The sequence below is a fragment of the Spea bombifrons genome, chromosome 4 (assembly GCF_027358695.1).
Source record: "Spea bombifrons isolate aSpeBom1 chromosome 4, aSpeBom1.2.pri, whole genome shotgun sequence".
NCBI lineage: Eukaryota > Metazoa > Chordata > Amphibia > Anura > Pelobatidae > Spea > Spea bombifrons.
Window position 1 is genome coordinate 105251091 of NC_071090.1, and position 26495 is coordinate 105277585.

At 48.4% G+C, this 26495-nt stretch overlaps 1 protein-coding gene across 4 annotated transcripts in view; it reads right to left on the reverse strand.

Annotated features, from left to right (window-relative positions):
- Positions 1–2385: 2385 nt before the first annotated feature.
- The window catches only part of DOCK6 (dedicator of cytokinesis 6), a 48019-nt gene continuing 23909 nt past the window's right edge, over positions 2386–26495 (reverse strand). Inside the window, exons 15-50 of one of the 4 annotated variants that reach the window (XM_053462505.1) lie at positions 23906–24023; positions 23707–23777; positions 23358–23496; positions 22961–23062; positions 22544–22630; positions 21554–21785; positions 21015–21179; positions 20419–20600; positions 19926–20030; positions 18520–18603; positions 17527–17622; positions 17262–17402; positions 16809–16922; positions 15273–15443; positions 14765–14904; positions 14474–14643; positions 14218–14375; positions 13476–13658; positions 13250–13376; positions 12934–13018; positions 12263–12359; positions 12034–12168; positions 11680–11832; positions 11326–11484; positions 11061–11161; positions 10448–10640; positions 9842–9985; positions 9403–9534; positions 8727–8741; positions 5659–5784; positions 5423–5512; positions 4945–5181; positions 4514–4657; positions 3995–4101; positions 3585–3752; positions 2386–3349 (exon numbers count right to left, since the gene is read on the reverse strand). In XM_053462505.1, the coding sequence (XP_053318480.1) occupies positions 3307–3349; positions 3585–3752; positions 3995–4101; positions 4514–4657; positions 4945–5181; positions 5423–5512; positions 5659–5784; positions 8727–8741; positions 9403–9534; positions 9842–9985; positions 10448–10640; positions 11061–11161; positions 11326–11484; positions 11680–11832; positions 12034–12168; positions 12263–12359; positions 12934–13018; positions 13250–13376; positions 13476–13658; positions 14218–14375; positions 14474–14643; positions 14765–14904; positions 15273–15443; positions 16809–16922; positions 17262–17402; positions 17527–17622; positions 18520–18603; positions 19926–20030; positions 20419–20600; positions 21015–21179; positions 21554–21785; positions 22544–22630; positions 22961–23062; positions 23358–23496; positions 23707–23777; positions 23906–24023 (4714 nt within the window). In that variant the 3' untranslated portion in view covers positions 2386–3306. The remainder of the gene's footprint in view (positions 3350–3584; positions 3753–3994; positions 4102–4513; positions 4658–4944; positions 5182–5422; positions 5513–5658; positions 5785–8726; positions 8742–9402; positions 9535–9841; positions 9986–10447; positions 10641–11060; positions 11162–11325; positions 11485–11679; positions 11833–12033; positions 12169–12262; positions 12360–12933; positions 13019–13249; positions 13377–13475; positions 13659–14217; positions 14376–14473; positions 14644–14764; positions 14905–15272; positions 15444–16808; positions 16923–17261; positions 17403–17526; positions 17623–18519; positions 18604–19925; positions 20031–20418; positions 20601–21014; positions 21180–21553; positions 21786–22543; positions 22631–22960; positions 23063–23357; positions 23497–23706; positions 23778–23905; positions 24024–26495) is intronic. The other 3 variants (XM_053462509.1, XM_053462508.1, XM_053462506.1) reach the window with 3 other exon arrangements.

Here is a 26495-nt window from a genome sequence, read left to right on the forward strand (position 1 = left end):
TGTATACAGTTCTGGGGTTATTACTGTATACAGTGCTGGGGGTTATATTACTGTATACAGAGCTAGGGGGTATATTACTGTATACAGTGCTGGGGGGTTATTACTGGATACAGCGCTGGGGGTTATTACTGTATACAGCGCTGGGGTTATTACTGTATACAGCACTGGGGGTTATATTACTGTATACAGCGCTGGGGGGTTATTACTGTATACAGCGCTGGGGGTTATATTCCTGTATACATTGCTGGGGGGTATTACTGTATACATTGCTGGGGTTATTACTGTATACAGCACTGAGGGGTTATTACTGTATACAGTGCTGGAGGGGGGTAATTACTCTATACAGCACGGGGGGGGGTATTACTGTATACAGCGCTGGGGTTTATACTAGGACAAAGGATACAAAAAGGACAGGTGTGTAGAGCGGCTGAGGCGAGAGCCGGCACTCAGAGTGTTTGTTTAGGGATAACATCTGTGACAGCGCCGCTTCCTGGCCTTGACAGTGACGGCCTCCCAAGGTTCAAGAGCCAGCACAGAGGGCAATGGGGTATTTACAGATTTTAGAGCGTAAGCTCCTTGGAGCAGGGCTCTCCTCACATTTAGTTTCGGTAAGCCCATGTAGTTTGAAGGGGCAGAAGGGGGGGTGTAGTTTGAAGGGGGGGTGTAGTTTGAAGGGGGGGTAGTTTGAAAGGGCAGAGAGGGGGGGTAGTGAGGGGGGGCAGTGAGGGGGGGCGCCAGAGGAGTAGTCCGCACAGGGCGCTACAACGCCTAAGGCCGGCTCTGAGCCCAGCGACTGAGAATACTGGGGTTTGACTTCATTCTCTCCAGGACCAGTATATACCGTAATTCCCATGTAAAGTGCTGCCCCCTGCAGGACGTGGGGTGTATAAACTCACAGAAGGGGGTCTGTTAAGCAGGGGGCAGCAATGTGGGAAATGTATATGAAAGAATGGCTGATGCCTGACTTATACTCTATGCGACACAGTGGGGAAGGTGTGACGGCAGTGGGTCCGTCTGTCTGTGGCGATTACTATAGGGTGATATAAGACGGGTAGACGCCTGTCTCATTGGTTGCCCTTTCCCCATAGAATAACAGCGTTGGTTGCGGATGTGGTCACGTCCTTAGCCACCTTATACCTGTCTCTTCTGTCTCTTTGTATAAAGACCTCCATTCATCTGCACGGCATGAAAACCCGGACCACACTCAATACGAAACAATTAATCAGTGATAGTAAAACATAACCCCCCATTAAATAAATTGATAAAAAATTGCTAATGGACCAATTGATATCAGAAAAAAATGCAATAATCATAATAAAATCATATGCAATACTGGGAAAATAATTACAATTTCGCTGTATACGAGTACTTGCGGAGGATACCAGCAATGGTGGTCCGGGATCTCCCCCGCAGACCCCTTATTGCTGTTACTCTCTAGCAGCATATATTCAGCCCGAAGTGACCCCCCCCACTCTTCTTTCCGCCCAGAGTGAAACAGAATACATGTAGCAGGGGCACCTGAAATAATCACGCAGGGGCCCCTCTGTCACCTTGGCAAGGTGACGAAACGAGGCGCTATATATTTTCTTGGCTTTGCGATTGTGATCTGCTGTGCCTGGCGTTTCTCAGCCTCTCCCCTGCTCTCGGCTGACGGCTCTGGCACGTTCTTCCACTGGGATAAAGTGGCAAAGGGGAGGTGAATAATTTGGACGGAGGACATTCCTCCTGCAGACAGCTCTGCGTATGAATGAACTGGATACACAGGTTTCCACACTGATCCGACGCACTACGTACATTCATTTCGGCTCAGATTCATGTCAACTTCATTTTTAACAATTAATTTAAAATCTCTGAAAACGAGGAGGATACCCCAATGAAATAATTTGCCCGGTGTGCCAGAGGGCCAGTCCGGCCGTGGCAGGATGTGCTTGTCTACCAGCTTCCGCTCAGTGCCCTACCAGTTTTGCTTGCCATCAGATCTAGTCTATACATCGTTTAATCATATATATATATATATATATATATAGTTTCCTCCTGTACGCTGCCAAGATCAGAATGCAGGATTTCTGCCAAAACTTGATCATTGTATGAATGAAATATGTACATGGATGATTTTATCTGTGTATGAATGAAATGTATAATTGGAATCCATATAGAATGCAATTTATAGTGTGTGTGTGTGTGTGTGTGTGTATGAGTTTTGCTACAACCAGCTGTGTGCATGAATGAACAGTATGGCTCCTTCCTGAACACCACATATGAATGAATGCCAGGATTGGTTTGAATTTATTATATATGTATATATATATATATCTGAATGCATTGCTCTACGTGTAAATGACTCGCCCAAAGCTTCTCTCTGTGCATGAATGAACAACGCTCACGCAATAAACACTTAACTTTATTACAAAAGTAGCTCACACGGCGATGGTGAAGAGGAAGTGACAAGTGTGACACCAGGTGAGAAGGTGGCCTGCCTGGCGGGGACAGCAGTGTTATAGGGCAGGGTGTGTTATGCTATGGACAAGATGATGGAAATGTGAGACAGACAACAAATGTTTGGGGGCAGCAGGACAGACAAGAGGGCTGAGACAGGACGTTAAAGCAGGACAGACGTGGTGACAGCGATACAGGCCGACAGACTGATGCACACCCGTCAGGTGCTAAACAGAAATAGGGGTCATTAACACGGGTGGTCTCGCTGCAGAACACAAAAAGTTTCACACCTGGCCTGGTATCTGTAATGTGAATGCACACAGAGGAACACGTAACCCCAAAAATGGGATCATTCTCAAAAACATCTACACCATGGGCCCAAGCGGCCCTTATTTAAAATGCCCGTTAAAAAAGATAAATTACACAAGAAAATAGTTGGGGTGGGGGGGGGTTTAAAAGTGTTTGTAGTGTGATTCTGTCAGGGAGTCCCTGAGACTTTGTTAAGGCTGTTGTGGGCCAAAATAATTAAACGTCCCAAATTCATTCTATTAAATCGAGCAACACGGCGGCCCCGTTTTTAAAATCCAGTGTGGAAAATTTCAGTTTCTTCTTCGCGGTTTCTTCTTCTCTTTCTCGCCCCTGTTGCTCGATCACCAGAGGGGCCCATAGGCAGTGCAGGGGCCCGGTTCTCAGGTGGCCACAGGGGACGTCCAATCAGAGCACGAGCTTTGTCTCCTTACTATAAAGATTAAAATCCCACCATCTCTCTGCAGTCCACCCGATCTAATATTTCATTTGGTATCCGAGGGCCGACGCGCCACAACGCGGCCGAGCCCTTGGCGGCAGTGACACGGAGAATGCCCCGAAAGTTTAGGCTTCGATCCTGCGCAGGCTGGAGCGGGTCATGGAGTCCCTGGAAGGGAGAGAAGGTTGTAGTGAGGGGGGAGCGGTTGCCACCAAAGCTTTTAGCATACTTCAACTACAGTTTGCGACTTTTGTTGGACAGCCAGCGTAACGGTCTTGGAAATGTTTACTTTATACGTTCACCTCGTGGAAGGTGAAATCTGCGTCTAAAAGCGGCACAGCTAATATTATTCTAATTATTTTCACGTCCCCAAGTTCCGGTGTTTGCCGAAACCCCCTTGTACCTGGCATTGGTGTGCGGCAGGAGGTCGCTGTATAACTGCGGGATCTTGCGGGATGTTAAAGGGCTGAGCGCTTCCTTTAGCCGGTGGTAATTCCTCTCCAGCTCCCGGTGATATTCTCTCTGATCTGGACCGATGAGGCTTTTGTTCTTGCGTAGGGCGTCCTCACACCTGGAAAGACCGACAGCACAGCGATGAAATACTTTGTAAGGCCCAGGAGGGGGCAATAAATATCTAACCCTTTATACACCGAGGCTAGGTTTAAATCACAGATGCCCTGCAAGATGTATCATCCATCAAGTCTCCATAAATAAAAGGGCTATTCTCTGACAACCTTCCCTTTAAAGTGACCCCACGCAGCGTTCACGCTTCCCCCCGTTATACTCGTCTCCATGCCTGCGCCGAGCTCGTACCTCTTGGTGAAGTCCCTGAAGCAAAGCCGCAACTTGTTATGTAGACGGTAAAGACGAGGGTCCTCTGGAATTTCTGCCAAAAACACCTGGGCCACCTCAAGAGGACCCTGAGGCAAGACAAGGTCCACATAGAGTTAGTTGCGGCCCTCACGGCATGCGACCTCTTCTTCGTATAACACATACAATCAGGATCATTGATTATTATTACTACATTACAACACCCACACGCAGACAAATGGTTGGCAAAATCCGGGGCTTGCCAACCAGCGAACACGGAAAAGCAGGGCCGGCACGGGTAGCGAGCAGCACGTTACACGAAAAAAAGTGGACCTGGAAATTAAATGCTTTCCAAACCCTGAACATGCTCTTCGATTTAAAGATCAGGGTCAGAAGTGATTTAAGGAAGACTTATTAAAATATTCAGTTCATGCGGTATGGTTATAGCCAGTCTCTCTAACTTCTGCTGCCATTATTACATTCCAGTACACACCGGCAGGTCACACACTATTATTTATTCACCTGATTGACCGTTGTTCCAACGCAACCCTGTAGAACCATCTGCAGCATCTTGGCGTCGGCTGGCTCCTGGTGCGTAGCGAATGCCAGCTCCTGGGTCTTCTTTTGCATGTCTTCAATAGCAACCTCTACCGGGATCAGAACCACCTGGAGGTTTTACAACAGTGCAGAACACAAAGAGTTAATTTATTTTGCTTTAATCTCGGTCTTTACAGCTAATGTAACTCATCCGGTGCCAGTGCCCTCCAGAATCCCTGCCACCTGTCTCCACATCTCCCATACCTGCGACCCATTAGATCCTCCTAATGACCAACCTCTATCCATCATCTTCAAATTATCATGGCGTCCGTAGTCCCTACCCTTGTGTCTTCTTGAAGTCCCTTGTGTCCCAATTAACCGCCCGCTCTCCATGCTGTCCAGCCAGGTCCTCTTACCTCCTCCCGCTGCTGCACATTGACACGAGTCTTGATGTAAGGGAACGCGTGCGAGGTGGTCAGCACCGTCTTGCGCTTGTACTGCTCATGCAGATCTCCGTGCGCCCGGCCGTCCAGCGTGAACGGAGTGCAGAAGAGAAACGTGCGCAGGTTGTAGTTTTTGTCGAAGTAGGTAACGCGGTCCTTTAGCTCGTACGTGTCAAAGAACGGTTCCACGTACGTGATCTGGATGTAAGCCTGGACCAGGAGAAGAAGAAAGCGTGAGGTTTCACTCAAAGTTCCATTCAACAAAACTTGAATACCTTGCCCTAAGAAGAGTCCCGAGATCTCTTGTGCCATTCCAGGGTGAACATCTGAACTACATACAACAAGTCAGGAACGCATGGGCAGCACAAAAAAGATAAGTATTACAAAATAAGTTGTACGGCGCACCCAGTTTTGTTTAAGTGGAGAATGTTCCAATTTCATCCTCGCTTACCTTGTTTGGGTCGAGTTTGGTTTTATCTACATGATTGGAATCTTTTACAACCACGACATTTCCTTCACCGAACCGCTGAGCGTAAAATTCCTACGGAAAAAAAAAAGTATAGAGTTTAGTACCGGTACCGGTAAAGCCAGCAACTCGGCATCTGCATAAAGCGTCGATACAATGTAACCAGGATCAGCTCCCGCATTCAGTTCTCAGACACAGCCAGCGACGGGGGTCATCCTCACCTCCAGACGGTGAGAGATCTCGGCCAGTTTGGTTATTGAAGGTTCTTTGTACACAAACTCCTGGTCATCCAGGTCCCCAAATTTTGAGCCATAAAATCCAACTCGGAAATATGTTCCAAACATACGCTGAATGTCTGGGGGGGAAAAAAGGGAGGGACAGGGTTCAGTTAGAGGGATTTGGGATCAGGAATGTATTTTGGGTACAGGAATAGCAGACCTGTCGGGTGTAGAGTCAGATCTGTGTATGTTGGTACAGGAATAGCAGAGACGTCGGGTGTAGTGTCAGATCTGTGTATGTTGGTACAGGAATAGCAGAGCCGTCGGGTGTAGTGTCAGATCTGTGTATGTTGGTACAGGAATAGCAGAGCCGTCGGGTGTAGTGTCAGATCTGTGTATGTTGGTACAGGAATAGCAGAGAGCCGTCGGGTGTAGCGTCAGATCTGTGTATGTTGGTACAGGAATAGCAGAGACGTCGGGTGTAGCGTCAGATCTGTGTATGTTGGTACAGGAATAGCAGAGCCGTCGGGTGTAGTGTCAGATCTGTGTATGTTGGTACAGGAATAGCAGAGCCGTCGGGTGTAGTGTCAGATCTGTGTATGTTGGTACAGGAATAGCAGAGAGTCATCGGGTGTAGTGTCAGATCTGTGTATGTTGGTACAGGAATAGCAGAGCCGTCGGGTGTAGTGTCAGATCTGTGTATGTTGGTACAGGAATAGCAGAGCCGTCGGGTGTAGTGTCAGATATGTGTATTTTGGGTACAGGAATAGCAGAGAGCCATCGGGTGTAGTGTCAGATCTGTGTATGTTGGTACAGGAATAGCGGAGAGCCGTCGGGTGTAGTGTCAGATCTGTGTATGTTGGTACAGGAATAGCGGAGAGCCGTCGGGTGTAGTGTCAGATCTGTGTATGTTGGTACAGGAATAGCAGAGCCGTCGGGTGTAGAGTCAGATCTGTGTATGTTGGTACAGGAATAGCAGAGACGTCGGGTGTAGTGTCAGATCTGTGTATGTCGGTACAGGAATAGCAGAGCCGTCGGGTGTAGTGTCAGATCTGTGTATGTTGGTACAGGAATAGCAGAGCCGTCGGGTGTAGAGTCAGATCTGTGTATGTTGGTACAGGAATAGCAGAGCCGTCGGGTGTAGTGTCAGATCTGTGTATGTTGGTACAGGAATAGCAGAGCCGTCGGGTGTAGTGTCAGATCTGTGTATGTTGGTACAGGAATAGCAGAGAGTCATCGGGTGTAGTGTCAGATCTGTGTATGTTGGTACAGGAATAGCAGAGCCGTCGGGTGTAGTGTCAGATCTGTGTATGTTGGTACAGGAATAGCAGAGAGCCGTCGGGTGTAGTGTCAGATCTGTGTATGTTGGTACAGGAATAGCAGAGCCGTCGGGTGTAGCGCCAGATCTGTGTATGTTGGTACAGGAATAGCAGAGCCGTCGGGTGTAGTGTCAGATATGTGTATTTTGGGTACAGGAATAGCAGAGAGCCATCGGGTGTAGTGTCAGATCTGTGTATGTTGGTACAGGAATAGCGGAGAGCCGTCGGGTGTAGTGTCAGATCTGTGTATGTTGGTACAGGAATAGCGGAGAGCCGTCGGGTGTAGTGTCAGATCTGTGTATGTTGGTACAGGAATAGCAGAGCCGTCGGGTGTAGAGTCAGATCTGTGTATGTTGGTACAGGAATAGCAGAGAGCCGTCGGGTGTAGTGTCAGATCTGTGTATGTTGGTACAGGAATAGCAGAGCCGTCGGGTGTAGCGTCAGATCTGTGTATGTTGGTGCAGGAATAGCAGAGCCGTCGGGTGTAGTGTCAGATCTGTGTATGTTGGTACAGGAATGGCAGAACGTTGGTGGAGTAGCTGTGTCAGATCTGTGTATGTTGGTGCAGGAGTAGCAGAACGTTGGTGGAGTAGCTGTGTCAGAGTGGTGTTTATAACTCTGGAAGAGCAGGGAGTTAGCAGAGGTGTCGTGTCTTCTACTCACCAACACATCCCAGTCATATCAGCCCATCAGCGGAGAGATGCGGGAGAGAAGATGAAATAATTAGAATACGACACAGACCCCGGGATAAAAGAGCGCTAAGAAGGACGCAGCCGATGCCAACGAGAACTAGCAACGTATAAACACACGCTACAAGTGTTCACGTCACATATACTCGCAGTGCATATAAAAGTGCCAAAACATACACATACCTAAAACAACACACATAAAACATGTATATAACACTCCTAATAAACATATACATGCCAAAACACACATATGCACCCTTCATCCCTCCTTTAAAAGCACAAGAAATCTCTGTGTATACACAAAAGACACGTGTGTAACAGACACACACACAAAACACACAAAACAATGCACTGTGACGTACAAAAACATCCTCTAGTTATGCAGTAGGACTCGGACAGCTGCGTTACTGATGGAGGACACGTCGGCCTTTGGCTCAGTGTTTACAGCTCAATGTTAGGGGTCTTGGGGGGGAGACACAACCACGAGAGACATCGTTCTACTTAATGGCCTGCTGACCCTTCTCCTAACGCCTGCATCATTTATTAGAAGATACTTATTAAATGTAACGGTTTCTATATCTTCAAAAGACATGAGGCATTGGAAATAACAATAAAGTTGTTTTTCGGGGGGGAAACGTTTTTTCTGTTGCGCGTGTTCAGCACTTCCTGAGCCAAGCACATTACCGCAGGAAGTGAGTGCGCAGGAATAAGGATTCCCCCAGCTGACGGGGGAATTCCGTGTTCATACAGCAAAAGTCCCATCAGATATGGAAGAACTTCCATTGTCTTTAAGTGAAAAGGTCTATAAATGATAAAATATTTTAGGAAAACCATTTTTTTAAGCGAAGCCCCAAGAATTGTGGATCACGTTTCCCGTTTAACATGCGCCATGTGACGTTTGGATATCGGGGCCGCTGCCGCTCCTAGTGCATAAGTAGATTGTTTTCACCATGGCTGTGCTTATCGTGGGGTTAGCTGCCGTGCAGCGCGTCATGGTGGGTAAGAGAAGCGATGGAGGGGGGGTGGGGAATGTGAGAAAAGGGTTAATTTTCACACCGCCTACCTCCCAGCCTGTGATCTGCTCGGGAGCAAAGAGGAAAAAAAAACAGGGATGGACAGAGGGAGAAAAAGAGGGAAAAAGTATGAATGTATCATATCGGGAGAGCAAAGAGACACAGAACGTGTGAGAGAGGAAGGCAGATTACGGGAAGGAGAAGAATATTGGGATTTTTGAGAAATCGCATAGGATATTATTTAAATACATGATGAGAGACATTTAAGATAACGAGAAAAAAGGGCAGATAGAGAAAAAAAAAAGAAAGGGGGAAGGAACAAGGAGAGAACGGAAAGAGAGCACAGATTAATAAACAGTAACATCCAACAGGTCTCCATTCCACCCCAAAGTAACAGACTGCACCTGAAGCTTCCGGAACGTTACATCTTTTTCTACGTTGACCCCCAAAAAGGCATCGACATCATCTAAAGCTTTTGCTGTCTTTTGGGATAATACGGCTCTATCTATTGACCGATCTATTGATTTATCTATATGACAGCATCTGCTGAGTGGGCAGTTTTCCCGGTGGGGGTTCTTTGGAGGATCTCAGAATGAACTATAACTCCCACAAACCTCCGCCAGACACTTGCCACGTTTTAGCTGAAGCTCACGTAAGCCGTAGCGTACCAACAGCCTGCGATCTATGTATATAAGACCCCCCCCGGCTGATTTACAGAACACACACCTGGTTGGTGATCTTGTTGAAGGCGTCTTGCAGCTTCCCGTGGACGGCAGCCAACTTCTTGTAATCCCGGTTAGCCTCATAGATGGGAATCAGCAGCTTATAAACCTCGTTCACTGCCTCAAACAAGCCGCCCTGCCGACAGACGCACATGCGTTACATACCAACAGACTCGTTATATATATGGAGGTTGCCCAATAAGTCCTTAACGAAAACATTTATATAAATATATATATATATATATATATATATATATATTCATTACCGGGAGAATGATCATGATAGGAGTGGCAGTGTGAATATATGCGTCTGCGTGGCTACGACTTTTGTCTCCTATGGAGCTCCTGGAAAAGCGGCATCCCGAGTACATTGCTAGGTTGCCTTATGGAGAATCTGGAGTATGGCGGAAAGCGGCCCCCGCGGGGGTTCAGAGGCGGCCCACCTTGTCGAAGCTGAACACGGCCTTCTCCAACAGTCCCACCAATCCGGCCTCCGTGAAGAACTTCCCGGAACATATCCCTTCCTCGTCCGGAGACACCACATCGTCTGACACCGCCGACTCCTCCAGGACATTGGACGAGATGTTCTAGAGGGAAACACGGGAAGGATTGGGAACAGATCATTTTTGGGACATTTTTATAACCCCTTAAGGGCAACCGGCTGTCCTTAAACCCATTAATCAAAATTAATGTACGGTCTTTGTCGTGAAGCGGTTAAACACAGTATATGCGTGACACACATTCCATATTCCATCCCAATAAATCTATTTATACATTCGGCTAATTCTGCACTTATTCTGCAGACCATTAATGGAGGGGCGAGAAAGCCCAATATGCCAAAGCGGGCATCAGCTTATCGCGCCAGGATAGTCTTTTTTAATTTGACCAAATCAGACATTTTTGTTCCTCCGTTGTGCTTACAGTTGGTCCACAACGTTGACCATGGCTTCCCAAACTCATTATTATAAAAATGGAACAATTCGGTGAGAGGTAAAGTGTTCCACCACCCATAACATACGAGGTAGTACAGATAATGTCTGGGTATCTACCTGGAAGCTGACGCACCCCACGGGCAGATGTCTGCCGTCCTCCAGCATGCTCAGATACTCTGAGACCAGCGCCGCTCCGTGCACAAAGCAATGAGCTGCCTCAGCGTGGTTCCCACGCTCGGTGTGCTTGGCCGCCATGTTCTGAAGCCACGTCAGACGGAGGTCCGGTGAGTTCTGGTACCCTTTGGCAATCCTGCGGTGAAGGGACGAGTAGGACAAGGTCAACCTAGAACTTCCAGCCAAGCCTGGATTTAAAAGCTGGCCATCTCTACGCAAAACATACGCAATGAGCCTATATCTCTAACCTGACCTGAACACGAGTCTGGCCTCCTATGGTTGGATGTCCTACAAAGTATCTAAAGGTGGACATATTAAACACAAACACAGGGGCATAGTGTCTGAGGCTTCATGGACTGGACTGAAAAAGTAAAATACGGTCGACCAGAAAGGTGGCCGTTCTCCATCTACTGGCGAACTCGATCACATGACTCTTGGATTTTACAGATAAAAATGTGAGAATCTGGCAAATAGTTTTGGATTCCACCGTGTTTAAATGTTTAATGTAGCCTGCAAACTCCTGGTTTAGTGAATAGACCTCTCTCTGGATTCTTACCTGTACATTAAATCCATTAACATCTCAGGATCTTCTTGATGCTCCTTCATTTTCACCGTGTCGGTCAGTATCATGTGCAGATTGAATACCAGATCCTGGACCTGCAGGACGGGAGCAGCGAGACACGGTGTACCGCAGTCACATACCCGCGCTACGACACTCCGTACACTAACATTCCTCCTGATCTTACACCCCGAAGCTCCAAATCTCGTTACAATAGTTATTTACTTATAATACGTTCCCAATTTCATTGTGGTGTCATTACTTGCTCTGGGAAGCTGGTGTCTCTCAGCTCCATGTCCTCCTGCGAGTAGGTCAATATGGTCTTCAGCGACCGACGTATGTAGTCCTCGTTAAACTTCTGCGAGGTCCCCACCAAAGACGACAAGGACATGGTGACCTGCATCTTCACACGTGCGAAATTCTACAACGATAAAAAGGCCTTGCTTATGGTCCGAACGCCGTAACTTCCCCTGTCCTGGTCTGTTAACGCCTCCTACTGCAACATTTTATTGCGTTAGTTGACGTCTTTTTCTCCTGTTTCTGAGTGGAAGCCACGGAATTCTCTAGCGTTATTTAGGAAGTTCCAGGGCAGGAACCCCGTCACCGTTTTACTCACATTGCCAATTTCAAAGTTCTGCCTCATGAGCAGGTAGAGGGAGGCGCTGGCGTGGGCGCGCACGCTGCCGATGCCGCTGCTGCAGTGGCGCAGTAGCCGGAGACATAGGTCAGAGCACAGCTCGGTGTCATCCTCAAACAGCATCTCCGGGAACTAGGAGAGAAGAGACACAACGGGTTAAAGGGAACAAGGTGATGGTACAGCCAATATGGCGGTGAGGGGGGTCCAGAGGTGGTAAAACATCTTCGAAAAGAAACGGCAGTCGCTGGAGGGGGGAGCGGGATTAATATGCGCATTAAAAGGGGGCGGACTGGGCTTAATGTAAAGGATACACTTTATTTGGGGTATTGTTACCTTGCACACTAGCGCCCTCTGGCTGGTGAAACAGTGTTGCAGGTACAGCGCGCTCTGATTGTAACCCATGCTGTGCAGCAGCACTTTAAGAACTCCCCCCAGGATGCTTTCCTTCATCTCCGACATCATCACTGTCTGTAAGGGGGAGAGAAATCAATTTATTGGACTCTACGGCCCCTTTAAATCACTAAAGCACTTCCGCCTGGGCCAGCGACCCGAGGCATCTCACCTGCACTATGATCTCCAGCGCGTCCAGCACCACCAGATTGGCCTCGGACGCCATATTGCCTTCCACGATGACATCCAGCTCCCGCTCTGCCTGAGACCTGGAGCGGTTAGGATACGCTGAGTTACCCCCCACAAGATCTACACACTGCATAAAGCCCTTCTACCTGTATAATAATCACGCGTTTTGGGCAGACTCGCCTGCCGGGTGTACAGGGGCCAGCAGCGTCCATACGCTTTGCCGGATTTTGGGTGGTCTGTATGCTGGGGATCCAACGGCGTGTATAGACACTGCCGGTGCCTGTTCCATCAGCAACCGCCCCTGCCCGCTCCAAACGAGCCACGGGAGATTAGAGAAAGGGGGCATCGGTGGGTATGATTCTATGACATGTATGTTTGCTTTGACCATCAGAAATATTTAATTACGCATTTTATTAACCGAAAATATTAGCGATTCTTTAAAGGGAAATGCGATATTTTTTTTAAAAAAAAAAGCCCTACGCAAATTGTCCTGGGAACGGGGGGGGGGGACATCGAACAATTAAAAGCTTTGGCTGCCAAACATTACATGGAGCCGAGCCCTGAGGGTTTACTAGCCGAGGATGATAAGAGCCGTGGGCTGCAGCTGGACTGCCAATGGCCAGCCACGGCGGTACCGTCACCCTAAGGTCTCACTTTTCCGTTTTGTCGCCCGTTGGTCTCCACTGCGTGACATTCTTTCTCCACCGCACGTTCTCCTGGCTCACATAAGGGCTGCGCTCTGCAAGAATGGAGTCACGGGGCGAAAGTTATTGGCATGACAGGGATTTTCAGCCCTTTTCTGGGGCAGTATTTCTAGCCCCTCTTAACTCTTTTCCCGTTCTCCCTTTTAGAGGTTGCTTAATGTACGTTTTTATATCTTTGGTAAGCATCGCCTCACTACGGGAACCGAACCCCGCCAGGCTTGGTCGCTGGGGACACAACAGCGTCAGTCTCGTAAAATGGCGCTCACCTCTGCTGCGTTTCACCATGTCCTGACGCGCTCCGATGGTTCCAAGTATCGCCTCTTCTAGTCGGGCCTTCATGTCCACAGACTTTTTAAACGTTAGGCTGTTTATCCTTTCAAGGGCCTTCTTACCCTAGCGGCGAAAAAGAAAGAAAAGTGAAAGAAAGATAGTTGCGCCATCAGAAAGGGGTAAAGTAAGGCAGGCGGGGGGGGTGACGGAGGGGCCGCTCACCTTGTACTGGAAGCAGGACACACACAGGCTCAAGAGTTCCAGGAGCCGAGTGAGCTGCAGGACGGACAGACCGGAGAACCAGCGCTGCACAAGGTCCTGCTCCGCGTTCTTCAGCACCCAGAGGACGCAGACGAGCAAATTCCTGCTGGACTCCGCGGAGAGGACGTTACCTGCACGGGGCGGCTACGAAACCAGAGGCAGAGAACAGTGAGAGGGGGCCAAAAAAAAAACCAACAACCCTGGCTGGAGGGTACGACCAGGAATGAGACTTTGGGGATTATTCACTAAATCGAGTGTTGACAGGAGAGGCGCGCTAATCGTTATGGCAGAAGGACCGAGCTGACCCCGTATAAGGCGCAATTCAAAGGGTGTAGAGGCTTTGAAGAAATCGCACTAATTTAACTATGCATTACACAGGGCCAGTCATGTATTTTGACGTAAAGGAGCTGAAATACAAGTCTTCTGCAAGTCCTCCTGACAGCTCTCCTTTTAGTGAATAGGTCCATTTGGGTGGGGAATGTAAGAGGAAGGCAAGGATAGCAAGACGAAGATGGAGCAAAGGGGTCAGTGGACGGGAAGAAGATAAGGGTGCATACTGGATGAAGGGTAAAAAGAACGAAGAACAGGATAGAGGGCAATCATGGATGGGGTGGACAGGAATTGTCACATGAAAAGGAGGAGGAGGTCAATGGGTCAAAGTAAGAAGCTAAGATGAGGGAGAGTTCTCTGAAGGGTCACTCACGGGAGGGGGCATCGGGAAGGTGCTGGTTTTCTGCACGCAGGGTAGCGGAGCTCCCGCGATTGCCATAGCAACTGATTGGCTGATGAAGGTTCCATCGCCGTCCACCTCGTCTGCCGGTGCGGACGAAGCATGTCGTACCCTCTGCCCGTGGGGCTCCGCTTAGGGAAGACGACAGCGTCAGCACCAACAGTGTAATATTTAGAAGGTATGTTTATAGGGTAACGTTCAAAGCTTGAGCGCAAAATGCCGTAAATACCCGTGAAGTCGTACAGCTGGGGGAGGGCGTCCATGACGATGCCAATCAAAGGCAGGTAAAGGCGGGCAATGCTCTCCTTGACCACTGGTTTGCCGTATCGGGGGTCGGTGTCATGGCTGCAAAGCAGGTTGTGCAGAGTGCTGATCGCCTTCTTCTGGAGGAAGAACACGCTGCGCAGGGAGAGAAAAACGGGCGTCTCAGACAATGCGGGTGACAACACGGCAGGAGGTGGACAATCTTCTTGCAGGGAACTCAAACCCTGAGAGAAGATAAAAGAGCAGAGAGTCTCACCCTTCCAAGTCTGGCTCCAGAATCATGGCCAGTTCACTCAGGATGAGCCCGGAAAGGAAGTGCTGCTGTCTGAACGGCACCGAGAGCTCGAACATATTGGTGACCGTCTTATCCTGAGCAGGGCTGGAGAACACGGAGCTCTGACAGGGAGAGATGGGGAACAGTTACTAGGTCACTCATACCTGGCATGCCCTGTCCGTCTCGCCCTGCGGTGGGAGGGGCAGACACCGTGCCCCATAGCTCCCTCCTGTCTGTCACCCTGCGGTGGGAGGGACAGACTCTGTGCCCCATAGCCCCCTCCTGTCTGTCACCCTGCGGTGGGAGGGACAGACTCCGTGCCCCATAGCCCCCTCTTGTCTGTCACCCTGCGGTGGGAGGGACAGACTCCGTGCCCCATAGCCCCCTCCCGTCTGTCACCCTGCGGTGGGAGGGACAGACTCCGTGCCCCATAGCCCCCTCCTGTCTGTGTCGCCCTGCGGTGGGAGGGACAGACTCCTTATCACTTTACCTGTGATGCAGTTGAAGAGATGGAGGGAGAAGGAGAATTGGGGGGTGAGAGGCAGCCACAGGGCAGGTTTAATGCCACGTAATGTTCATGGGAACACACGATGCGGGTCAGATCCATGCGCAGAGAGATCAAGACATTGGGATTTTGCGTCTTTCCCAGTTTGTTGTTAACCTGTAAAGATTAAAGCACAATCTTATTAAAACGAAGGGCTGTATAAATTCCCTGCCCGACATCCAATAAATCTAAGACAGGAACGGTCTTCTCCGGCTTACACATCACAGACAGAAAATGCCAGAGAGCCCCGTAATATAAACAAACTGCTCGTCTGCTCCACATAACTAACATATCACAGAGACCAAGTTCTCTGCGTCATAAATCAGAGGTGGAGCCCCTCTCATTTCCAAATACTTAACGGGAAGATAACCGTGTTACGTCCTAATTCTCACATCAAAGCAAGAGGTCCCTATAGCCCAGCCATAACATAATATCTGTAGGTCACTTGTAAAGAACAAAAAATACATGCTACATTTATATCAGCAAGTAAGCAGGAATAATTCCTAACTGTTTAAACATATAAAATGGTTAGCGTCTGTATCACATAATCACATTCTATAAGATCAAAAGATAACCTCTAATTGTTGCCACAGCAGAAGCTCATTGCGGTCAATGTAGTACACGGAGTAGGTGCAATCTTGCATCCTATATCAATCATTGTACTTAGTTTAAAAAAAAAAAAACAATTCTAATGTATATGTCATGTGAATTAAACATTATTAGCACATTCTAGATTCCACGATTGTGAATTGGAATGCAGTCAGGGAGCTGAATTGCAAACCATTATCAACCACAATTAATACTAATTTGTTTAGATGGCTCATTGAATGGACTCCAGTTACGAACCAGTTCATCTAATCCATCTCCAAACCGTTCAAGTCTGAAGTCTTATGTTCCTTGGGAAATTTTCTCCCTTAAAACTAGGCCCTTCCAAGTGCCCATCATCTAAAGAAGAGACCGCCGAGTTGAGCATATTTGACTCTCCTCATTCTATGAACGTTGGTCCACAAAAACAAACCCTACAAGACCTTGAAGTCTCTTCTTTAGGAGCAAAATGTCAATATACCCTTTTGTGACCGGTCACTCCACTGGCAGGCATCGTCTTTTTGTCAAAAGCTCGTCCTCCATGTATTTTTTTCATTTATATATATATATATATATATATATATATATATTTTATTATTTATTTTTTTTATTTCCACCGCCCGTAAGCGGACAAGTCCCTCACAACCTACCACTTCACTTCCTCTATCCCTTAAGGGGTTAAAGCTCTTATGTTATTGTATCAGACACTACAGAAGTTGATGTTCCTGCATAAATAATGATATCGTACGGCAGCGGAAACGTACAGACTGAGTATATTGTTGACTTACATTTTTATGGGTTTTTACATTTTTTGAAAAAAAAATTTTGGTTTATTTATTTATTATTTTTTTCAGAGTTGGCCACCTTCTGGATTATTTGACCGGGGTAGACCCTCACCTGTTTGTAGTACGACCGGATGAGGTTGAAAACGAAACCTCTATCCATCAGAGACAAGAGGTCGTTGAGGAAGAAAGCAAGACTGCTGTTGAGACGTTCGGCCAACTCGGTGTCCTGCGGAAAAGAGGTCGGGAAACGATGGCCGAGATCCCGAGGAACATGAAGACATAAAGCAGAGAAAGAGACAGACGGACGGGAAGCAAAGATGGGGACAGACGGACAAGAACCTTTTGGCCCCATCTAGTCTCAAGGTTCTCCTGCTGTAAAGACTGTAATCAGTCGTTGGTCTTGTCTTAAGTTCAGGAGCCGTATGCCTATCCCATGCATGTTTGAATTCCATTTATCTACCACCCTCCCAGTAAAATAATGGCAGAAGTGAAGGAATGAAATGGAGGCGAGGAATGTAACCCAAAGACCGGTATGAGGAAGGGTGCGAGGAAAGTTTTATCTGACCTTGAGGTATCTGCTGGTGATCTCCGAGCAGATGTTACACACGAGTGCAGAGATGTCATCGACAAATCTCTCTGGGAAGCGCTGCTTGCGGGGGGCGTCCAGTCTCTCCGAGTTATACAGGTGAAGGGCCATGCTCTTGGTCTGCGGAGAACGAAGAGACAACAGGGAGGTGAAAAGTGGTTACAGCTACATACATAGCGCTGTGCACATCGCCGACTGGCCGACATTCAAAGAGGGCTGATCCCTCTGAAACCGCACGACTTACCATGAGCTGGAAGAAGAACCAGGCCTGACTTAGAGCCGCCTCGCGCACGCCGCTGCCGCTGACCACCCACTGCAGGGCCAGCTCCTCATGCAGAAGCTACACAACGGAAAAGGAATGTTACACGGAATTCTACACGTCACACGTAAACGTCATACCATCTGTCTCTGTGACCCTACAACTACCCACCATCTGTATTACAAAGTCAGATAATAACGATAATTATAGCTCCTGTCTGTGTCACCCTGCGGGGGGAGGGACAGACTCCGTGCCCCATAGCCCCCTCCTGTCTGTGTCACCCTGCGGTGGGAGGGACAGACTCCGCGCCCCATAGCACCCTGTTTGTGTCACCCTGCGGTGGGAGGGACAGACTCCGCGCCCCATAGCCCCCTGTCTGTGTCACCCTGCGGTGGGAGGGGCAGACTCCGTGCCCCGTAGAGTCTGTGTCTCTCTAACTAATTTCTTTACCACGTCTCTGTGTCTCACTTGTAGCTGAATTAACAAATTAAGAATTAGTGTATTAAGAAGTAAAGCGAATGGAATGCTATTAGAATATGATTAGTTAGCAGACGGATTGAAAGACGATACATTTATCTCAACTCAGAGAGGAACGCCTAGTCCAGGGGTGTCCAACCTGCGGCCCTCCAGCTGCTGCAGGACTTCATCTCCCATAATGCTCTTTCAGCTAAGGGGCTCGCTGAGGAGTATGGGAGATGCAGTCCTGCAGCAGCTGGAGGGCCGCAGGTTGGACACCCCTGTCCTAGTCTATTAAAAATACGCTGGTCTTATCCTACAAGAACCCAAACCTTGTGTGTTGTTTTGGTCTTGTGTGTTTTAATTCATTCACTGAATTAACAGCTACCTCTTCTTCTTGAAGGCCGTTCCACTTATCTAGCACCCTCTCAGCGAAGGTCCATTTCCTAACGTTACACACACACCCTGACACCTTGACATACCGTGGCTCTCCTGAAGATGCCCCCAACCACATGCTTATACCTTTTTGGCTGAAGGGCGAGGCTGGGCAGCGGGAGCTGCACCCTCCATGTAGCTGGATATGCGGTTAGGACTCCGCTCGTTGGCCTGAGGATGGTGGGACAGAAGTATAGCGATGGAAACACAAACGGATGGTGGAGGTGATGGAGAGACCAACAAGAAAAAAAAGAAAGAAAGAATTGAACGCATTAATAGAAAGAGGCAAAGTATGTGCAGAGACGGGGTACGGAGATGAGAAGAAGGAGACACAATGTAACCAATCGAAAAGTATCAGGGTTCTAAATCGGAACTGACGCGTATGGCGATGCGATCACAGAGCGGGGACCAGTTTGGCTCCAGGGCCCCTATCTGGGGCCAACACGGCTCAACCAGGAGGAGAAGCAGATCATTAGAGGTATAGCAGATATAGTGGGGACTACAATGCTTTCATTACATCTGATGGCGCTACAAAAAAACCCCCCCAAAAACCCAACAACTTACTAAACGTTAACACAATAAAAAAAGAACGTCTGTTGCTTGAAAATGTCCCTGTGAACATCATGTTTAAGGCTGCAGTTTGAATACCAAGAATGAATCTGAATGCATTGTGTGTGTGAATGAATCCAAAGATCTTCATTCTGTCATATTGTACAAAGGTGACATTTTGCAGATTTGCTGTTCATTCATCATATTTTGTATTTATATAAAATGTATATAATGATGTTTTGCAGATTGCTGTCCGTTGCTTGATTTTCAGTTCTGGTTCGTGATCGCAGGTCCTTTACAGACCACAGCGTAGAATTTTACCGGATTTTATTAATCCTGGGAATTCCATGACATTTATCACCAGCGACTGAATTAATTAACAAACATCCAGTATACACAGCGTCCTATTCAATACATTTTTTTTCAGGTTTGTTGTAGGGTCTACTTTTTTTGGGTGAAAGGTATTTTTTGTTAAGTGTTTTAATGATGTATCTTTTTTTTATTTTAATCTTTGGTAACGAAATAAATTTGGTTGGTATATACTACCAGGGTGTGCGTGCCGTTTCTGGTTGTTTAAATTTAGGAATAAATAACCATGAATTTGGAATGAGCTCCTTTCCTCTGGTTAATCTGTCTTTATTTACCCGACTGATATCCAGAGAACTTGCGCCAACAGATCGTATTCCTCACTGGGGGTAGGAGCTGGCAGGACAGCATCTCACCATTGGTGGTACATTATCTTAAGAGTATATGTTTATAGTATCGAATGTATTTGAGGATTAATATCAAATCTAAGCACAGGTGGGGGTTACAGGGAGTCACGTAGGGCAATGCGTTCATGGTAGCATGGTCACACGACACAGATGGGGGTTAAGATGAGTCTATGGCACAGAGCATGCGAGGGAAGGCTGGCACATGCAGGGGTGATACGGGGAATGTGCCACCTGTCGGAGCTCAGTGTTGGAGCTTGGCTGGGTCCTGCGTTGAACAGATTTTGGACCCCCGGGGCAATAAGCAGAGTTCACCCAAGAGTGAGAGCGATCGATGCCCTGCAAGAGAGGGAGAGAGAGAGGGAGAGAGAGGGAGACGGGGTGCCCCAAGGAAGGACAGAGAGACAGTGATGGAACATGAGAAAGAAGAACATAAACAAAGGAGACATAAAGGAAAAGAGGAGAATGGAAGAGAAACATCCGAAAAAGTATAACGTAAAAGGGAGAGAAACAAGATAAGGATACGTTTTACAGGTAAGAGAAGGGTACTCAAGGAAGTGGAGATGATAAGAATATGATGGTAAGTGAATGAAAAACAGGAGACGAGGAAAAAGGTGGAAGAATAGGGGGGGAGAGACTGGTTTAAGTAAAAAGCCAATCACCAAGACAAATGCAGAGCACCCCCACCTCCACAAGCCCCCAATCCCTGGCCTTAAAGAGTCCGTACCTTGCTTGACATTATTCTGAGGACCTCCTCGTCGTCCGTGGGACCTGGCGTGCTGGTGAGATCGGGGTTGCTGTTGCTGATGCTCCTGCAGCGAGCGAGGTTAAGGCTGCTAGGACGGCCGGTGGCGCGGGACAGCGTGGCCGAGTGGACAGCCGGAGCGGCCGACGAACTAGGAAGAGTTGCTGCGGGATAAAGAGATTGAAGGATATAAGTGAGAAGCCGGGATCAAGAATGAAAGCAAAAACCTGCGGAGAGAAAATTCATGTCCCTTCCTACTTCTGTACATCACTGCCAACAGTCTTTAATGTCCCAGGACAGTCCCGAGAAATGGGCTTCTTTCCAGCTTCAGCTGCCCTGGCAAAAGTCCTGTATATATAATGTAAGGTAAGGTTCACAAACGTTACAGAACTTGCCAATTTCATATCTATGGCACGTCTGTCTTTCCATACCCGTCTACGCACCTTAAAGACTTCCTCTTGGTGGAGTCCTGCACCAGTTACCTTAAACCCACATGTCGCACTAAATGGCTTTGCAGGTACCGTCGGAAGACGCTCATCCCCCATGGCATGAAATAGACGCAGGTGGTAGCCACTCACCGCTTTGCAGCTGCGAAGGCATGTCACTGAGCAGATGGAAGGCGTAATGCAGGTAGGAGGCCAGGAGCCCGTTCCGGCCCCGCTGGTCCTGAGATCCCTCCAGGGTGCGGTGAATCTGGCTCACCAGAAGAGCTACCACTTCGAAGGCTGCGCGGCCCAGGTTCACTGCAAGAAACAACAAAAATGACTGTGGGTTCCAGGGGTCTGCTTACTAATAAGAGGCGAAAAGGGTGGAGATAGGTAAATATTAAAAAATACATAGAACGGGGCAGGAGCTGCTGCACGGGAACAGAGAGGAACCTGTCTTCTGGGGGGCTCTTGAAGAATAAGAATGATATGCAATCACATGGTTGGCCACAAGGGGCACCGGCTACTTAATCTTCAGGCATCCCTCTATGCGCTTATAGGCTTTCCAGCCCCAGTTTGGCTACTGCCAGTATATTTAATCAAAAGCCGCACGTACTGAGCTTAAAAGTGTATTTTGTAAAGAATTCGGGAGCGAAAGATCAGAAATCCTATGACGTCCGCTAGGCACTGACCAATCTGCCCTCCGATGATCGGGGGTCTGACGATAAGCAGGATCAGTTTATCCAGCAGCTGATGGCAGAAGCAGACGGAGGGTCCGAGCGCGGCCAGGCGCAGGTTGCCCATACTAGCCCGCAGCTCAGACTCCACGTTGCTTTCGGTAATGATGACGTCTTTTAACCGGAAGGGGAAGCTCTGCTCTTCTAACACTTGCACCAGCGTGAAGAACTTGTCAAGGTGGGGGTCCTGTAGAAAAACACATAAGAGAGAATGAGTAGATCTTTCCTAAATCCTATATAATAAATACACCAAATGCTACGGAGTTTGCAGATTAAAATAAGCAATGCATACCTATTAAAACCAAATCATGTGTGTATAATATGGGAGCCGCCATCTTGTGTAAAGTCCGCCAAGTTCAGCCCTTCCTAGCACCCATAGGTGTTGACCCAGATTGGGACAAAATTGACCAAAAGTCTCATTTGAGTATCCCCCCCGCCAAGAGGTGAACAAAAATCCAACATTACTATAGATAATATTCCTGTGTTGTCTGCAAAGTTATAGGAGTGAAACCATATACTTGTATAAAGTAAGTGTATACCCCCCCATAGGCATCCCCTCTCCATAATGTACTAGCCCAAAAAATATTCTATTGTTTAAAATTCTGCCTCATTCATAATTTCAGGGGCAACGCTTGTCATGTGACGCAAAGGCAGGCATCGAACTTCTTAAACGTTTTTGGGTGATTTAACCTTCAGAGGAAAGAATAAAACGTTTTGCATCTTCTATGGATTATTACATCGGCATAGGGGAGAGCGTGATTAGCATTCTAGCCTAAATGGAACAGCACCTTTAAACATCTTTGCACAACCCACAGGGAACCTCAAAACAACTCTAGGGCCATGTGGGAACTACAATCACAAAGTGAAAATAAGCCCAAAAACCCTTCCGAAGAGCAGAAGAAACTGTCTGACACACAGACGGCCTCCCCCCGGGATATAGCTGACCTGCGTGTGGACGGAAGAGGCGGCCACCAGGTCCACCATGAAGACGGGTTTGTGATTATCCACCCATTTCATTCCTGGAAGCTGAACCTTGGTAAAAAACAGACAAAGCGAAGATTTAATGCATAATATAAAGATAACAATAACTTAAGATAATGGGCCCATGTGACGGACACCTACGGACATCGCCAAACCCAACCAGGGCGTTCTACAGCTCTGCAGCCCTCACTGCTTGGTCTCTCTACCTGTCCTGTCGGTGGGATGAAGGGTGCGGGCTTCATACCGGTACTGAGGATGGGGATGTATATCGGTTGTCTCTTAGACTAAACGAACCCAGTTTGGTTTATTTCTCAAACCGATGGAATTTCGTTAAGACGACCCAGTCAGACGGCCCCATAGGTCGTGCTTTGGTATACTCACGTCGGGGGTCAGCACAGAGTAACTGGGGGGAGGCTTTTCCACGGACACAGGAAGCGAGAAGGATCCGGTGCGCAACCTGCCATGCTGCATCAGGGGAATCCACTAGGAAGCAAAAAGGAACATGATTACCAGATCACCGTGATTACATCATCGTATACTGTCCCATTCTTATTTTTTTTTTTTGCTGGTTGACCCCAGTATGGATTTTATAAATAAATGACTAAATAATATAAATTCTAAACTAGTGATATAGTTTATTCTCAACAATAAATAATGATTGGTTTGTTCTAGAACCCGTCTAGAACCCAATACCACCCTGCAGAAAAAAAGGGACTGGATTTCGAGTATAGAAATGGGAGAGAAGGAGGTAGTTGTGAAGCAGGAGCCCCCCACTCACCGTATACCCAGCTGGGCTCTCCACGAGTGAGCTCTGGTTCTGCCGGCAGCTCACGTGGTAAAAGGTGAAGAGAAGATGGTGATTTTCTGTGAGATTTCCAGGGATTTTCATCTTAAATTCTTCGTAGAATTCCGGAGACCTGAGAGGCAAGAAGGGAAGGGAATGGAATCGGGAATGGATCATAACGGACACGCGGAGATGTGGACGAAGCAGCAGATGACGGAGGAAAGACTGAGAGGGATGGACAGACAGGCGGGTCAGCGGGAACCCGATCGCATGGCTGTAGCACAGCTTGAGCAGGAGTATACTGTCTGCGCATCTGTGGACAGAATGTTTTGCAGATACTCACTTATTGTGATACACGACAGAAGTGTACGCTTCACTGTAGAACTCGCTGCAGCTCGACTTCCCAAAGATCACCTACAGCCAAGGACACAGGACAGTCACCAACATGTATGACTTTCCCGACATACATGACACCTGATGCGCGTTCGTAGCTTCCCGCCGCTCCGTTCCATTAGCTGTCCCTGCCGCTCTATTATACTCACCGGCATAGCTTGGTTGGGGTCTTCTCCAGCCATGTACTGCACCTTTACTGCAATATTCCTCACCGATCCCTGCCGGCTGCTGAAGTTCAGGCTCCGCGGATACACAAAGAGGAGGTTCCTGTGGACAGACAATATGTTAGGGATCAGGGGGCGACTAATTATGGGCTATAAATATCAAACAGGCTAGGAAGAACAGAGTCTGTCCCTCCCACCACAGGGCGACAGACAGGAGGGGGCTATGGGGCACGGAGTCTGTCCCTCCCACCACAGGGCAACAGACAGGAGGGGGCTATGGGGCACGGAGTCTGTCCCTCCCACCGCAGGGTGACACAGACATGAGGGGGCTATGGGACAGAGTCTGTCCCTCCCACCACAGGGTGACAGACAGGAGGGGGCTATGGGGCACGGAGTCTGTCCCTCCCACCGCAGGGCGACAGACAGGAGGGGGCTATGGGGCATGGACTCTGTCCCTCCCACCGCAGGGTGACAGACAGGAGGGGGCTATGGGGCACGGAGTCTGCCCCTCCCACCGCAGGGTGACACAGACAGGAGGGGCTATGGGGCACGGAGTCTGTCCCTCCCACTGCAGGGTGACACAGACAGGAGGGGGCTATGGGGCACGGGGTTATCTGCACAGTGACATATTATTGTTATTATTATAATAATTATTATTATACTTGGCTTTGATTTAAAGGGAACTTCACAGAGGATTAAAGCTGGTTGTTCAATTTCAGCTGGGTGTCTAATATGTTCACCCTGAGCAAGATGTTGGGCACGGCACATATAATGGGCACAGCAATGTCCACCAATCAGAAGAAGGCAGACAGCGGCAACTCTGAGCAACCTCAGGCCAAGGTTAGCCGTGTTTACCCGTCATGGACAGCAGACGGGGGGTGAACTAATGTAACCGTATGACCCGCGTTTAGAAAGAGACAGATCCGACAGCATTAGAAAAGAAAGAGATTGGCGAGTTCAGAGTCTATGAATGAGACAGAGGTTATGGCAGCTCTCCTCCCCCTCCACTGCAGCACCTGGTGTAATAGCCTTTCCCTCTTACACAACCCCGGTAGCTCCTCGCTGCCTCACACCCCTGGCTGTCCCTTTAACTCTAACAGCCGCTGTGCCGGGGGCCATGCTTCTCCTCCTGCTCCTCGTGGTTGCGGCCCTCGGTCAGCGGGTGGCGGAGGGGAAGGTGGCGCTGCAGGAAGACGTCAACGTGCTGATCTACGGGACGCTGCAGCTGGGCCAGGGGATAGCGGACACTTACAGCTCCACCAGCAGCAAGCTCCAAAGGGCGGAGGGCCGGCAGAGCCGCCACCGGCAAGGGCTGGAGCGGCTGCAGGAGACGCTGGCCGGAGCAAAGCAAGAGGAGCGGCGGCTCCGCGTAGAAGTGGGGAGGCTGCAGGTGAGCAGGTAGGAGCATGAGGGGGGGGCTGCTTCTGGGGCATTTTAACATAAAAACATAGAATTTGGCCCATCTTTTGCTTAAAGCCCCCCAATCTAAAGCCATAGCATTTATATAACACGTGAGGTCCTTCTCTATGGGGGGCATTTCTGCAAGAAGAATAAACGGGTTTGGTGAAATTAACCCTAATTGCAGTCCATTAAATGCATTAACCTCAGACATCCCGACTTCTCTTACAGAGAGAAGAGCAGGAGATTCGGACTCTATCAGGGACAATAGCCGGGGAACTCCAGGACTTACAAAAAGAGTACGGGGAACTACAAAGAAGGGTGCGCCAGATAGAAGACGGGGTGCAAGAGGAGGACAGGGATACCTCGGATCTGAAGGTAAGGAACTAGCAGAGCTCCTCCACGACCTGAAGTAGTAACTTCTCCAGCTTACAGTGACTGGCTTTACTCTGAGTATGACTGCCTTTTTGTGTATGTCCAGGCGCAAGTTGAGAGACAACATCTAATACTCCAGGTGGTAGTAGAAGCAGTGAGGCAACAACAAGCGCAGATGGAAAAGCAGAGGACGCAAATAAATAATATTCTGCGAAAGGTTAGTATATTAGTATACAGTGTTTTACTGGGATCCACCCCCAGAGGAGCCCCGCACTGTGTATAATGTAACAGAAAGGAGCTGTATAAATACAGATATTACTGGGATCCACCCCAGAGGAGCCCCGCACTGTGTATAATGTAACAGAAAGGAGCTGTATAAATACAGATATTACTGGGATCCACCCCAGAGGAGCTGCACTGTGTATAATGTAACAGAAAGGAGTGTATAAACACAGATATTACTGAGATCCACCCCAGAGGGGCCGCACTGTGTATAATGTAACAGAAAGGAGCTGTATAAATACAGATATTACTGGGATCCACCCCAGAGGGGCCGCACTGTGTATAACGTAACAGAAAGGAGCTGTATAAATACAGATATTACTGGGATCCACCCCAGAGGGGCCGCACTGTGTATAACGTAACAGAAAGGAGCTGTATAAATACAGATATTACTGGGATCCACCCCAGAGGGACCCTGCACTGTGTATAATGTAACAGAAAGGGGCTGTATAAATACAGATATTACTGGGATCCACCCCAGAGGGACCCTGCACTGTGTATAATGTAACAGAAAGGGGCT